The sequence below is a fragment of the Monodon monoceros genome, unplaced genomic scaffold, assembly GCF_005190385.1.
Source record: "Monodon monoceros isolate NGI ecotype Baffin Bay Population unplaced genomic scaffold, NGI_Narwhal_1 Super_Scaffold_4, whole genome shotgun sequence".
Classification (NCBI taxonomy): Eukaryota; Metazoa; Chordata; class Mammalia; order Artiodactyla; family Monodontidae; genus Monodon; species Monodon monoceros.
Window position 1 is genome coordinate 63562769 of NW_021703781.1, and position 16235 is coordinate 63579003.

Sequence of the window (16235 nt, forward strand, 5' to 3'; positions counted from 1 at the left end):
ATCAATATATATAAAAATACTAAGAACAGAATCAGCAATTTTTTTAAGTTGAAGGACCTTAGATATCTTATTTAATTCCCTGTTATGTAATTTTCTATGAATTTTTGCAGGTAATAAATGGTGGGTTTTCAGTAAATGTGGCTTGAAGTGAATTTAGTGAAGCCAAATACTATTACCCAATTTTTAATATTAACCCAAATTGTAACCCTTAGTTCCTAAAATTCTTGAAGTTCTCCTAGGACTGCCAGAGGTGCTGCAATTGCTTTCATGGTCCAGGTAACATTATTTAATGATCTCATTTGAGTGTTTTGTACAAGTGCTAATGAGTAACTTAGTTTGGCAGGAAAACGAAATCAGGAAAGGGAGTTCATAGTTGTTAATAAATAACTTCTTTTCACTGGAAATCAATAAGAAACCTTAGAGGCCTAGAAATGAACTGTTAACTTAGTTGATTGTTATCAAGTTGTCAGGTGTTTCACTAAACAACAGAAACCTGGAAAAGTTACTCTTATTGCTAAAGGAGAATGTAAGAGAACAGAAAAAAAAACAACACTTCAGCCATCTTAGAAGGATCTGATAGAACCAGAGGATACATTTGACTTCCCACACTGCTAAGGTGTAGGGAGGAGGGCAATCATTGTACTCTAATGATAGCATGCTATCCATTCAAAGAATATAGACACTGTTGTCCATGTTGCTTAGTTACAGAAGCACTTGCTCAGAAGAACTACTAAAGTTTTCTTTGCAATGAAAGGGAGAATTAAGCTTTCAAGACAAATTTATGCAAATATAATAGTGTATATTCTGACCTAAGTCCCTAAATCTATTCAAGCTTGTGTAATAAGTATTTCCAGCCCTTGTTAATTATGTAGTTTTACAAATGTATTTTAGTAAGATTTGATGTTATTTTTATAGAGCTAAGCTCTGAATGTTTGAAAAGTAACCCTATAAGCTCAGGAACGAGAGTTACTTTAAAAATGTAAGCGTCCTTATTAACGTGAGTCAAATGATAATATGCGGAAGGCCACAACTTATGAAAGAAACCTAAATTATTTATTTGCCAGTATTTGAGTGCCTGTTAATAGATGTGTTTTAATAGGGCCTTTCTGTATGTTCTAGGTTTAATTTACTAAAGTTTAAAGATTTTTTGCATTTATATTCATCATGGATATTGATCTGTAATTTCTTTTTTTTCTTCTCTTTTTTTGTAATGGTTTTCTGTCAGGGCAATGCTGGCTTCATATTGTGGAATGAGTTGGAAAGTGTTCCTCTTATGTTCTGGAAGAGTTTGTGAAGAACTAGTATTATGTCTTCAAATGTTTAGAAGAATTTATCAGTCTTGTAATCTGGGACTGGGGTTTTCTTGGTAGGAAGGTTTTAAATGACTAACTTAATTAATAGGAAGTTATTTGGGTTTTCTGTTTCTTCTCAGTTGAACTTTGATAGTTTGAATCTGTCAGAGCATTTGTCTATTTTATTTGATCTGTTGAATTTTTTGGCATAAAGTTCATAATGGTTCTTTATTCTTCTAAAGTTTGTAATATATATATTATCACATCCCTCTTTCATTCATTCCTGATATTGGCTTTGTTGGTCCTTTAAAAAAAACTGCTTTTGGTTTTATTATTTTTTAAATTATCTTCCATTTTTTTGTTGTTTTCTGCTCTTAATTATCTAGTTCCTTATTACTTTATGTTTAATATGTCCTTTGTCTTCTGTCTTAAGTTGTTAGATTGATTTTGTATCTTTCTTCTTTGCATTATGTAAGGGCATTGATAGCTATAAACCTCCAAGTATTATTTTAGCAGCAGCACATACATTTTGATATGTTCTGTTTTCATTATTATTTAGTTCAAAGTATTTTCTAAATATCTCTTGTTATTCTCTAATCCATGGATTATTTAACAGTGCATTGTTCAATTTCCAAGTATTTCAGAGATGTTTTCATATTTTTTTTTCCCTTTTTTAACTTTTTGGCTGCACCATGCGGCTTGTGGGATCCTAGTTCCCTGACCAGCGATCGAACCTGAACCCTCAGCAATGAAAGTGTGGAGTCCTAACCACTGGGACTGCCAGGGAATTCCCTATTTTTTGTTACTGATTTATAAAATACAGTCTGTCTTGGTAAATGTTCTATATGCAGTTGAAAAGAAGGTGCATTTTGCTGTTATTTTTGGAGCAAGGTCAAATTAGTTGATGATGTTATTAATTTCTTGTATACCCTTATCGATTTTCTGTCTACTTTTTTCTTCAGTTAGTAAGAAATGAGTGTTGAAATACCCAACTGTAGTAGTAGATTTGTCTTTCTCCCACTAGTGCTATTATTTTTGCTTCTTACATTTTGAAACTCTGTTATTAGTTGTATATATACTTAGGATTTTTTTTTTTTCTGATGAGGCAGTTTATATCATTATGAACCATCTGTCTTTATGGTAATATTTCTGGTAGTATCTCTTTTTCTAAATTCTGATTTTATTTGATATAGCCATATCTTTTTCTGTCTTTTTACTTTTTGTGTCTTTATATGTATTTAAAATTGTTTCTTGTAGACATCATATGGTTAGGTCTCTTGTTTTATCGTGACAGTTTTTGCCTTAATTGGAGGGTTTAGACCATTTACATTTAATATAGTTATCAATATGATTGGTTTAAATCTGTCAGCTGGCTGGCTATTTTCTATTTGTGCCATTTGTTACTTTTCCTTTTACCCTTCATTTCATGCCTTCTTTTGGATTTCTTTTATAGATTCCACTTATCTCAACTGCTGCATATTAGTTATACATCTCTGATACCTTTTTTAAGTGTCTGCTCTAATATTTACAGTACATATCATAACAATACAGTCTACATTTATATAATATTATACCACTTTACATGTATCCTAAGAACCTTATAATAGAACACTTCTGTTTCTCCTGTTTTTTGTGCCATTATTGTCATACAATATATGACAATATACGTTATATATATTATGTTATTCATATATCATAAATCCCATAATAATATATTGCCATCATTTTTACTTTAAACTTTATCTTTTTTTTTTTTTTTTTTTGCGGCACGCGGGCCTCTCACTGTTGTGGCCTCTCCCATTGCGGAGCACAGGCTCCAGACGCACAGGCTCAGCGGCCATGGCTCACGGGCTCAGCTGCTCCGCGGCATGTGGGATCCTCCCGGACCGGGGCACGAACCCGCGTCCCCTGCATTGGCAGACGGACTCTCAACCACTGCGCCACCAGGGAAGCCCTAAACTTTATCTTTTTTAAGCTTTCCATTTTGGACAAATTTTAGAGTTAAAGAAAAGTTGCAAAACAAATACTGAGAGTTCCTTGGTGGTTCTTCCCCAAAACAATTATTACTATATTCTAATGATGATTTTTTAAAATTTCCCTTGTTCCTTTTGCATTTATTAATTGAAATTCTTCTATAAGGAAGAGCTGTCCTTCACATTATTCATCATATTGGTGTATATAGTTAGAGAATGTTCCTTCTCATTACTGCATAATATTTCATAGTGTGAATATACCATGATTTTATTTATTCATTCTATTGTTTTTGGTTGAACAATACCAAATGCTGGTGCAAACTCTCATTCATTACTGTGGGAATGCAAAGTGGTACAGACACTTTGGAAGACGAAGACAGTGGCAGTTTCTTCCAAACCTAAACGTAGTCTCACCATACAATCTATCAATCATGCTCCTGTTTACTCAGATGAGTTGAAAACTTATGTCTATGCAAAAAACTGTACACAAAATGTTTTTAGCTGTCCTATTCATAATTGTTAAAAATTGGAAGTAACCAAGATGTCCTTCAATAAATGAGTGAATAGTAAACTAGTACACCCATACAATGGAATATTTGTTCAGTGGTAAAAAAGAAATGAACTATCAAGCTACAAAAAGACATGGAGGAACCTTAAATGCATATTGCTAAATGAAAGAAGTCAATCTGGAAAAGCTGCATATTATATGATTCCAACTATACAACATTCTGGAAAAGGCAAAATAAAAGATCGATGGTTGCCAAGGGCCCCAGGAGAGAGATGGATCAATGAGTAGTGAAGCACAGGGGATTTTTAGAGCAGTGAAACTTCTGTATGATACTGTGATGATGGATACATGATATTATGCACTTATCAAAACCTGTAGAACTGGACAACACAAAGAGTGGGTGGCGATGTAAAATATGGACTTCCAGTTAATAATAATAATGTATAAATGTTGGTTCATCAACTGTAACAAATGCACCAAATGCAGGATGTTAGTAATAGTGGAAACTGTGGAGAGGTGGGGTATGTGGGAACTCTGTACTTTATGTGCAGTTTTTCTGTAGACCTGAAACTGCTCTAAAAACAAACAAAAAAACTACTCTTACTACCCTCACCACTACCTCCTTAGTCAAAGCTGAAGTCCTTACCTTAGCCCACAAGACCCTGACTCCGGGCTGCTTCATCTCCTATCACTTTCTTCCTTACTCATTATTCCAGCCACACTGGCTTTCTGTTGTGTTTCGAACTACTGTCTTGCCTCAGAGTCTTTGTGTTTGCTGTTCACTCAGCTTCCCCCAGATATTTCCATTGTTTCTTTCTTCTCCCATTATTCAGGTGTATACTCAAATGCTACTCCATCGGGGTTACTTTCCCCTTCTACTTACTATCAATATCTCTAATCTCCCCTTCCCCCCATCACACTCTTTTATCCTGCTTTATTTTCGTTTATAGCTTTTATACGTCCTCACCTTGGTTATATATTATTTATTTTTTCCATATTAAAATATAAGTTCCATTAAGGCAGGAATTTTTTTTTGTTTTGTTTGTTTGCGGTACGCGGGCCTCTCACTGTTGTGGCTTCTCCCGTTGCGGAGCACGGGCTCCGGACGCGCAGGCTCAGTGGCCATGGCTCACGGGCCCAGCGGCTCTGCGGCATGTGGGATCTTCCTGGACCGGGGCACGAACCCATGTCCCCTGCATCGGCAGGCGGACTCTCAACCACTGCACCACCAGGGAAGCCCAAAGGCAGGAATTTTATCTCTTTTTTCCCTATTGTATCTTCAGTCCCTAGAATAGTGCCTAGTACATGGTAGGTGCTTAGTAAGTATTTGTAGAATGGATCAGTGAATGAAGTCCGTGTTCTCTCTGTAGGCAAATCTATGTAGGAAGTCAAACTTAAAAGATTGCTTACTAAATATGGAATATGAGTCATAAGATGCATCGTATTAATGGCTCGTGTCATCAATATGATAACATGATGTGTTCATTTTCACTAAAAGATACATCTGCTCCACAGACAGGAAACTTCTATTTAAGAGTCAAAAAATGCTCTTCCATGTACAGTGTAGGAGAGACTGCTAGTATTTACCTCTTGAATCTCCCTTTTTTTTCCTCTTTGGATTAAAAAATGTGTAAAAACAAGGAAAGATCACAAAATACAAATATATAAAGTAGAAAATAAAAACCACTCTTCAACCCAGCCAGAGCAGAGACAAGTCACTGTTAAAACCTTGATTATTGTCCTTTAGAACCATCTGAGATGAACTTATATTTTGTTAATAATATTTGGATCATATAGTAAAATAAATGTTTAAAGTACTAACTGGACAGAGTATAGAAATAATAAATAGTGTGAAAGTAGTTTATGAACTCCTTAAATATTTAATATTCTGTCTTTTGTGATTTGTAACACAAGCGCTTATCCTGGCACAGTATTGTCTAGTGCAGAATTTATCATATATTCAGAATTTTCAAATGGTTTTGATTATTTGAATATGAACAAGAAAAGCTTGGGCAGTTAGGAGTGTTGCTCTAAATAAGAGAGATCTTAAACTCCTTTTTTTTTTCTCCTCACACTAAAAATGTTTTGTTAATTGCATTTAATAGGACATTTTGGATTAGTTCCAAAAATATTTTAGATTTTCCTGGAAACTATCTTTTATTAATTATAAACTTCCCTGAAGTTTTTTAGATCTTTTTCATTAGACTGAAGAAAATTCAAAGTTCCTAAGAGAAAATGTTTTGCATGAGTCCTTTAAAATGTATACATGGATTTTGGGGAAAATCTAAAGTTTCAAATTTAACTCAATAATATATATAATTTACTTGTGAGTTTATTGTATTTCATGGACTAAAATAAAATTTAAAAATCATGTTACTTTTGTGTGCTGATGCTGTTAAAAACTTAAATCACATTTCCTGAGTTTTAAGCATTTTCAAAACTTTTCGTCATTACTAGATTGTGAGAAAGAAATATTAGTGTTATTAGATGACACTCTTCTTAATGTATCAGTGTTAGCATGATTTTCTGACTTTGCAGAGTGTTGTATTGCTGGAGGATAATTTTCTGGAGAGAATATATACTCAAAATAATTCAGTTATTATATGGTGACTTATATAAATCAAAAAAGGATTTAGGATTTAACTTAATTTGAGTCTAGCTAATTATATTCCCTGCTTTTTAAAAACACTTATTTTTTAGTTTAATATTAGATAGTCATATGTAAGTTCCTGTCCTAAGATATTGGTAATTCATCTGCTTCTGTGTTCAGAGGTGTCAAACTGACATCCTGAACACTGAAAAAAGCCCACAGATACGTTCGAAAACACAGTGTTTTGTTCTGTTTCAACCTAAAAATTAGTTGTTAGTATTTGAACATTAGAAGATTTTATATGAAAATATAAATTTCCAGCTTCTTTTGACAAGCATGAGAATTGGACAATATTGAGCTTTCTCGTCCCAACATTGCTGTGATTCTCAACCAGGGGCAATTTTGGCAGTGTTACAAAAAAAGACATTTGTCAATGTCTAGAGATAGTTTTGATTGTCATGACTTGGTGGGGAGGTGCTATTGGCATCTTATGGGTAAAGGCCAGGGGTGCTGCTTATGCACAGGACAGCCTCCTACAGCAAAGAATTATCTGGTCCAAAGTATTTCAGTATTGAGGTTGAGAAGTCCTGTAGTGTAGCAATAATTGACCTGAGTTGAATCATATCTGTTCCGAATAGGCTAAAGTTAGCCACAGTCTCCTCCCGACTTGCTTTATTTACTTGCTGGGACTCTATACACTTTTGAATTTGTGCATATTCCTTTAAAGTAGTGGGATTTACTTTCATGGGAACTGAAACAACTTCAAGTATTATTAGAAAAGTTGCGGCAAATACAAAAACCATTTATTACTTCTGGCCTGAAGAGTATTAGAATCCAAGTTTTATTTTCCCCAGTTATCATCATTTATTCTTCCAGTTGAACATGGTTCTGTGTACTAAGCACTATACTAGATATGGAAGAGATGAGCAGCTGCTTACACCTTAAGGACTATTATGTCTTGGAGATATGTTCTGTTTATCATTATGTAATGCTTTCTGTATCTCTGATAATTTTCCTTGCTTTGAAGTTGACTTTGTCTGAAATCTATGTAGCTACTTCAGCTTTCTTTTGATTAACATTAGCATTGTATTTCTTTCTCCATCCCTTTATTTTTAATCCACCTGTGTCTGTAAAGTAGGTTTTTCAAAGACAGTACTATTTAGTTGGGTCTTGTTTTTTAATCTACTTTGATAGTCTCTGTCTTTTATTTGGTGCATTCATATTCACATTTAAAGTGTTTATTGATTTAGTTGGCTTTTTTTAAATTAATTTTTATTGGAGTATAGTTGCTTTATAATATCAACTGTATTTGGAACTGTTTTCTATTAGTTGAACTTGTTCTTTTTTATTTTTGTCTTTCACCATTTTTCTGCATTATCTGGGTTTAATTGAGCATTTTGTATTATTTCATTTTCTCTCTCCTTAACATATCATTTATACTTGTTTTAATTTTTTTTTTGTATGTATGTATGTATGTGTGTGATTGCCCTGGAGTTTGCAATATGGATTTACAGCTAACATAAGTCCACCTTCAAATAACACTGTACCATTCAGGGGTAGTGTGGGTACCTTATAACAGAATATTCCCAGTTCCTCCCTTCTGTCCCTTGTAACACTGCTGTCATTCATTTCATTTATCCTTAATCTATAATCACCTGCTATATTGTTGCTGTTAATACTTCGAACAAACTGTTATCTGTTAGATTAAGAATAAGAAAATAAAAGATTTTATTTTGTCTTTATTTATTACTTCTCTAAAGTTCTTCCTTTCTTTATGTAGATCTGAGCTTCTGACCTATATCATTTTCCTTCTTTCTGAAGAACTTATTTTAATATTTCTTGCAAGACAGGTCTGCTGGCAACAAATTCCCTCAATATCTGTTTGTCTGAGAAAGTCTTTATTTCTTCTTTACTTTGAAGGATAATTTCATTGGATATAGACTTTTAGGTTGGTGATTTCTTTTTTTCTCTCAACACTTTAAATATTTCATTCCGTTCTCTTCTTGCTTGCATGGTTACTGAAGAGAAGTCCAATGTGTTCTTATCCTTATTCCTATATAGGTAAGGTGTTTTTTTTCCCCCTCTGTCTTCTTTCAGAAATTTCTCTTTGTCTTTGATTATCTGTATATAATTTTGAATATGATATGCCTAAGTGAAAATAGGCGGGGACTTTTATATTCACCCTGAGAACCTGGGGTGGGCCTCCTGGAGGTAAAGCACAAGGATTCCAATTTCTCCACATCCTTGCCAACATTTGTTTTGTTTATTTGTTTTCTTTGTTTTTTTCTTTGCTTGTTTTGATTGTAGCCATCTTCATGGGTATGAAGTGGTATCTCATCATATTGATTTGCATTTTTTAATGATTAGTGATGTTGAGCATCTTTTCATGTGTTTATTGGCCATTTGCGTATCTTTGGAGGAATGTCTGTTCCAGTTCTTTGTCCACTTTTAAATTGGGTGGTTTGTTTTTTTGTTGTTGAATTATGGGAGTTCTTTATACATTCTGGATAATTAATCCCTTAGCAGATATGTGATTTGTAAATATTTCCTCCTATTCTGTGGGTTGTCTTTTCATTCTCTTGATAGTGTCCTTTGATACACGTAAGTTTTAAATTTTGATGAAATCTAATTTACTTTCTCTTTTGTTGCTTATGTTTGTAATATGTGGCTTAATAATATGCCCTACACACATTTTTCAGTTTTATGCACTTCATTTGCTTATCTTCCTTTTTCAGTATTTCCAACCTCTGCCAAAAAAAAAAGGAAAATCATGAGAGAGCCAATATAACTTTTATAAATAAGTTTTTGAAGACAGAAAAACACTAAGAATAATCTGAATTGCCAAATACAGTCCTTTCAACCAGAATGAGGAGAAAAATACCTTATTTTCTATCCTTTTGGAGTACTATTAAATTGAGAAGCAGTTTTGATTTATAAATCTCAGTTTACATATTTATATAACATCAGAACATATGCTTATTTGAAAGCATACATATTTTGAGGTAAAGGTGACCCTCAAGTTAAACTCAAGATGTATCTGATATTATTGTGTTGAATTTGGTTTAAAAAATTAGTAAGCTCTTTTTGAAGTAATGGAATATACAAATGTAAATTTGGTTAAATTGGTTACTTAAGTTAAAAAAATATATAATATTGGTTGGTAATGATTTACAACCAACATTTTAACATTATCAGATGTCATTTTCCTTTTTTCTTTAGGTATAATTGACATATAACCTTATATTAGCTTCATAATTCAGTATTTGCAAAATGTCATTTTCAAATAACAGCTTCAAATTTTGTGTTTGACTTTTACTTTTTCAGAAAAAGTATAGTTATGATATAGAAAATGTTTTTTCTTTCATTATTTAATATATTCTTTAAAAATTCTTATTAAATTTTTATGTTGGTCAATTTACAGGTGAATTATGTAACCTCATTACGCTGGATGTAGCTCACAATCAACTTGAACACCTTCCAAAGGAGATTGGAAACTGCACACAGATAACCAACCTTGACTTGCAGCACAATGAATTGCTAGACCTCCCAGATACTATAGGTATGAGAGGAGAAAGAAGATACTGTTCATCATTTATAGCTACTTGGACATTAAAATCCATTTTGATAATAAAAAATTAAAATTCAGTGTTGTCAAAGTGGTAAAACTTATAAAAGACAGTATTTTTAAATCATTTTTTAATTTCCATTTCCAGGCAAAGAAAATAACTAAATTTTAGGAAATGATCTCAATTAAATTGTAAAGAAGATAGAATATTGAATAATATGTATATGTTCTATAAACCTGCTTAAATTGCAGAATGGGTGCATTTTCTGTTTTTGCTTATTTCAGAATGTTGCATGCTCTTTTATAGGGTGCGGTCCCTTCTTTGCTAAAATAGACCACACTGAAAAATAAAATCATTGCTGTTTAGTTTTTAAAACATGGCCAGTATATTTTAAAGTTTGTTCATCTTAATATTGAGGGATTAAAGATGTCTCAGAGTGCAAAATGTGTTTTGAAAGTGCATAGCCAAAGAACAGAAAGTTGGATTGCACTTACTCTGATGTGTTCCATATTTATATATTCTTGTTTCTTTTTCTAAATGACCCCAAATTTATACAAACAGTAGAGGGAATTTTTACATTAAAAAAAATTACTCTGTACTAAGTTTATATAATTTTGGTAATGAATATTTACAAGGTTCTCTTACTAAATCATTTGAGGCCTATGATAATGTTATCTTTCTCCAGAAGGATTTTTGTTTTTTTGTTTGCTTCTCTCAGGTACCTAGGGTGACCACTTTATTCCATCTGTGTTCTAAGGTTTGTGATTTTTCTGGTCCCCCCAAGTGATTCAGAGACAAGCGGCAGACTAATTGGAGGGTTGTTTTAATTCCGGTTTACCCCTTGTACTAGGGTGCAGCCCTGTAGGGTCCCAGTTGATACTGATTACTAGACTCCCCACCCTTGGCAGGCTCTAGATTTTGACTTTTGGTGGAAACATGCCTTAGCCTTTCAGCTGCATCTTCTAGCTAGGAAAGCACTCTCGGGACAAAATCTTCTCCAGTGTTTTGCTTGTTTCTGGGTTCCCAGCTGGTTTCCAGCCTGGTTACTAGTCATTATCTTGTTAGCTTTCTGATTTTTGTTTTAGAAGTGTTTTTAGTTTTCTTCAATGGGAGGGTTGCTTGAATTATCTAGTCTACCACTACTTGAAACAGAAGCAATTGTTATGGAATTTTTTAATAAGTTACAATAGACTGTCTTTGGTTAGATGACACCTGTTCACAGAAGAGTAAGCTGAGACTTCTTCAGGATATAATAGCTAGCCATTAGAACCTATATCTTTCTGATTCTTGTCCCCTAGAGTCTAGAACAGACAGAAAAATACCAAATAAATACAAAATAAATGAAAAAAAAAGTCATGGGAGACAGGACTAGAGGTTCTAGAAAGAGAATAGAGTAACACAATGAAGAAGCTATAAAATATAATTTAATATTTCCCTGAACTTGACAAAAACCCAGGTAATAAGATTGAAATTGCTTACCAAGAAGAAATAATGAAAAAACGTACATTCTGGTAGAAGTTTTAAAAATTAGATTTACTTAATTAATTTTAACAAACAATATATTCATACATAATGTTATAAAACCTGTTTTTGTCTAGTTTCAGTTTCAGGGTAATCCTGGCCATATATAATAAGTTGGGAAGTACTCCCTTCTCTTCAATTTTTGCAACAGTTTGTATAAAATTGACATATTTCTTCCTTTAATATTTGATAAAATTAATTGGTAAAGCCACCTGGGTCAGGATTTTTCTTTGTTGGAATGTTTTTGAAAACAATTTCAATTTCTTTGATGGACATAGGGCTATTTAGGTTATCACTTTCTTTTTGAGAAAACTTGGTCATTTGTGTCTTTCAAAGAATGTGTCCATTTCGTTTAAGTTGTCACATTTAATGGGCATAAAATTGTTCATAATATTCCATTATTATTTCAATATCTATAGAATCTGTGGTAATGCCATTTCTCTCATTCCTGATATTGGTAATTTATATCTTCTCTCTTTTTTTTTTTTCCCTAATCAGTCTGGTTAGAGGTTTATCAATTTTACCAGGTTTATTGATTGTCTCAAAGTATTGATTTTTTTCTATTCTTTCCTTGGTTTTTGTTTCATTGATTTCCACTTTGACCTTTCTTCTTCCCTTTCATCTGCTTACTTTGAGTTTTATTTGTTCTTTTTCTAGTTTCTTATGGCGGAAGATTGAGATTATTGATTTGAGACCTTTCTTCTCATACAGGCATTTAGTGCTATAAATTTTGCCTTACATACTGCTTTAACAACATCCCACAAATGCTGACATCTTGTGTTTTCTTTTTTGTTTTGTTCAAAATACTTCCTAATTTACCCTTTTGTTTTCTGTGATCTGTGTGTTATTTAAAAGTATGTTATTTAGTTCCCAACATCTGACAGTTTTCCAAGGGTTTTTCTGTTATTGATTTCTAGGTTAATTCCATTGTGGTCAAGAACATACTTTGTGTGACTTGAATCATTTAAATGTATTGAGACTTATTTTATGGCTCAGTGTATGGTCTATCTTGATAAGTGTTCCATGTGCAATTGAATGTGTATTCTATTTTTGTTGAGTAGAGTAATGTAGATGAGGCAATCAGTGAATTCTACTACTTGCCCTTTTTGGTCTCTTTTCCTCCCAATTTTTATTAGCTTTATCATTAGGACATGCAACATTTATGTTATGTCTTGTTATGCCAGTCTGTATTTTTATTTTAGTCATAATGTTCATCATCAATGCTGTTGCCATAATTGCCCAAGTCATTTCTTGGTTGACTGAAGTCAGTCTTGTAGTAGTTTTCTCAGAAATGGTTCATGAACAGTAGTTCCCTAGTTCTTGTATGTTTGTAACCTTTATACTTAAAAAACAGTTTGATGGATGTAAAAATCACTGGGTTCAACTACTTTTCCTTGAGCATTTTAGGAGAACTAGGAGGTAGCTCTGTTGTCTTCTGGAATTGAATATAAAGTATGAGGCCAGTCTAATTTTTTTTCCATTATAAGTGACTTAATCTTTGTGCCTGGCCACCCAAAGTGTTCTTTATTTCTAAAGTTCAAGAACTGTATTATATCTCGCCACCCAAAGTGTTCTTTATTTCTAAAGTTCAAGAACTGTATTATATCCCAGGGCCCATTTCCCTAGGATACTCTGAGCCAGTTCAACATATAGGTTTAATCTTTATTTCAGTATAGTTTTCTTAAATTACATATTGACATATTTACTTTGTGTTGTATGTTCTTACATTGAAATATGTCTAAATTTGCTTATTTTGAACAACCAACTAATTTTAATAGTAAAGGAGGAAAGAAAGAATAATGCATTTTAACATGATCACTTTTCGGTGGAATGAAACATGAAAGCACTTTAGAAAAGAAACTTATAAAATTAAAGGCTTGCTCAGTCTTAGAAAAAAGTAAAGGTTGTTTACTCTAGCAAATCAGACAGGGGAACTGAAATTAAAGATGCTTGAAATGTTATAAAGTTATGTCCTTATCACTCTCATTGAGGGATAATTATTGTATATTTCTTAGGATATTATAGATGCATATACTTTATTGTTCCTTGAGCATATCAGCCAAGTTCTAGCCTCAGGGTCTTTGTACTTCTCAGTTTCTCTGCTTAGAACTCTTTTCTCCTAAATATACACATAATTTCCTCTACTCTTTCAACTGATCATATGGATATATAGAGTTCTATAAAGGGCATGGTCATCGATCGGCCCTGTTCTTACTCTCAAATTATCTAACAATATTTTGTTATTTAGTATTTTATGCATGTGTCTGTTTTCCTGTCTTGTTAAATAACAATCAAAGAGGGATGCAATTAAAGTACTAAAATGAATAGTCTTGGCAAACAGAGATAGCATAGGTAGTGGAGGATGGTAAAATCATCCAGTTAGTAAGACTAGGGTCCTATGGATTCACTTCCTCTGACAAAGGGTAACTTCTCCATGTATCCTTCTTTCTCCTGGCTTTCTTAATTTTACATTTCTTTTCTCTCTTCTATCAGAAGTAATTCTTCTGTATTTCAAGTGTGTTTATTAATATGAAAACATTTGACTTCATTATTAATCTCTACTAGTTGACATGTTATCTCAGAATAACACAGGTGCCTCACTTCTAGCACATTCTACATGGTCAGATTACAAATATGTATTGTAAATCAGTGAGAACTGAAACATTGACAGTAATAAAAATTTAAATATCTCATTTATTTTTATATGCTTTGATAGTTGTCAGCAAACTAATACAGCTGTTATTCCAAGTAGTAGCAAAGTGAATAAGTATTGTTTATTGAAAGTTTTTATAATATTGTAGTCATTTATCATATACCATGTTTATTAAAATAATTCTTTTGCCTTTCTCCAGCCCTCTCATTCCCCATATTTTGATTGTATAGCGGAAGGTTGAGATTTGGTGAGAAATCAGAACATTTGGGTCTTGGTCTGTTACAAATCTCAGCAGTCATAATTGACCTTTGAGATCCTCCCTCTCATCTACTGGAGAAGACCAATTCACCCCAAACCGTCAGTGGCAGACTTTTAGAATATAGTTCTCCTGATACTTTTCTTCTCTTTTCTGGTCTGCTTCTTGAAAAGTATAACTTAAAATGAAAAACAACAACAAAAAATAACACCTATCCTGCAGAGTTGATGCTAGTCCCACAGAAGTTGCCCTGCTCTTTTCCCTGGTCTAAAGAAACTAGCCCTAAACTCACAATTTAAAAAATCAAAGCTTCTATCGCCTTAAAATCACTTTTCCAAAAATCACTTTAATTCTTTGCCTTTTCTTTTTCTTGTAAGTAGACCCAGATATTTTAAACCCTCTCTTTATTTAACACAAATACTCCTAGAGTAGTTACCATTCTTTGGCAGCACGCACTGCCATTTACTTCCAGGCTGAGCAGTGCCAGGATCACTGACAACTCAGGATGTGAAGAAGAGGCAGAAGGAAATGGGGAGAGGGGCAGCTGGTTGCCGTTAAGTGAAAGAGCGCTTAAAAACATATTTAGAGTTTCTCTGATTTAACCATTAATCTGCCCTGTTGAAGAGTATAAAGTATATTCTTTTCATGTGAATATTTTCTAATTCAAGAATCAGCTATAAACTAAAGAAAATGTTAAGATTCATTATAGAAGTCATTTTGTTTCAAGCTATGAACCTGATATCTTGAAGCCTTCTGAGGTCTCAGGTGGTTTTATGAAATCAGGGAGAGGAGGGTCTGAAGTAGGAAAAAATATTTTATTTTCTATTTCTTTTCAGAATGAGAGAAATAAGCAACAAGTCCTTGCCTTCAAGGCTGGAGCACAGAACAATTCACAGAGGTCCTTTTGTTGCAGTGGTCTCTGAAGAAATGTTACAGTAATTATGGTTATATCAACAAGCAGAGTTTTAGTGATTCAATTTTAGGTAATTACAGTGCTGCTTACATATAACAACTTGTTTGTTTTTTTTTTAATGGTGGCATTCTTTTGAGTTTTTAACTTTTAAGAATTTTTGTATAACTTTTCAGTTTATTTTCAGTTTCTCAGTTTAATGTTTCTGGAAAAAATTGTACCTTTGACATTATTTCATCGTTATAACTTGTGTGCCTTTTCTACTGATTTTTTGCTACTTTGTTAAAATAAGATAAAGACTATTTGAGGTAGAGTCTTACTCAAAAGACTAAATTAACCTAAAAATGCTGATTATATTTGCTGAAATTGAAAGCATCTAATTTTAACTCATAGCCATTTGATGTTTCCATATTTTAAAAATCTGACAGCATAAGAAAGCAAGCTGTCAGAGCAGAACACAGAGCAACTTACAGTCAAAGTTAAGCACAACTGAATGCCAGTGATTGGCAGTGATCAGCCTACATTTATACACAGAAGCTCAGCAACGTTGATTTTATTTCTTAGTCACAATGGATCAATATTAAAGCAAGCTATGGCTTGATTTCTAGGTTGCAGTTTAGTTTGTGGTTAAAACCACTTATTGAAAGAGGTTAGAGTTGAAACCACTGCAGGGGGTGAATCACAGTAAATGCCAGACTTCTCATGTCAAGTCTTCTTCTGGCATAAAAAAGCGTTGATATTTTTTCCTTACTTTTTTTCACCTCTTTTGTTTTGCTGGGAGTAACGGACTTGGACAAAATGTGGATGACTCCTTGAACATGCCATGCTCTCAAGAAAGTGACAAGTGCTTCGCAAATGTTAGTTTCTTCATCGGAATAGCATATTCTCATAGGTTACAATTTTTAAAGTTCATGCTCTTCTACACCACCCTCCCCCCCCAAAAAAAAGGAGAAAACAAAAAAAATG

At 33.2% G+C, this 16235-nt stretch overlaps 1 protein-coding gene across 3 annotated transcripts in view; it reads left to right on the forward strand.

Annotated features, from left to right (window-relative positions):
* The window catches only part of SHOC2 (SHOC2 leucine rich repeat scaffold protein), a 112564-nt gene that overhangs the window by 72339 nt on the left and 23990 nt on the right, over positions 1-16235 (forward strand). For 2 of the 3 annotated variants that reach the window (XM_029245792.1, XM_029245793.1), the window contains exon 3: positions 9785-9922. The exons of the other annotated variant lie outside the window; for it this stretch is intronic. In XM_029245792.1, coding sequence (XP_029101625.1) covers positions 9785-9922 — 138 coding nt within the window. The remainder of the gene's footprint in view (positions 1-9784; positions 9923-16235) is intronic. 3 annotated transcript variants of the gene reach the window in all.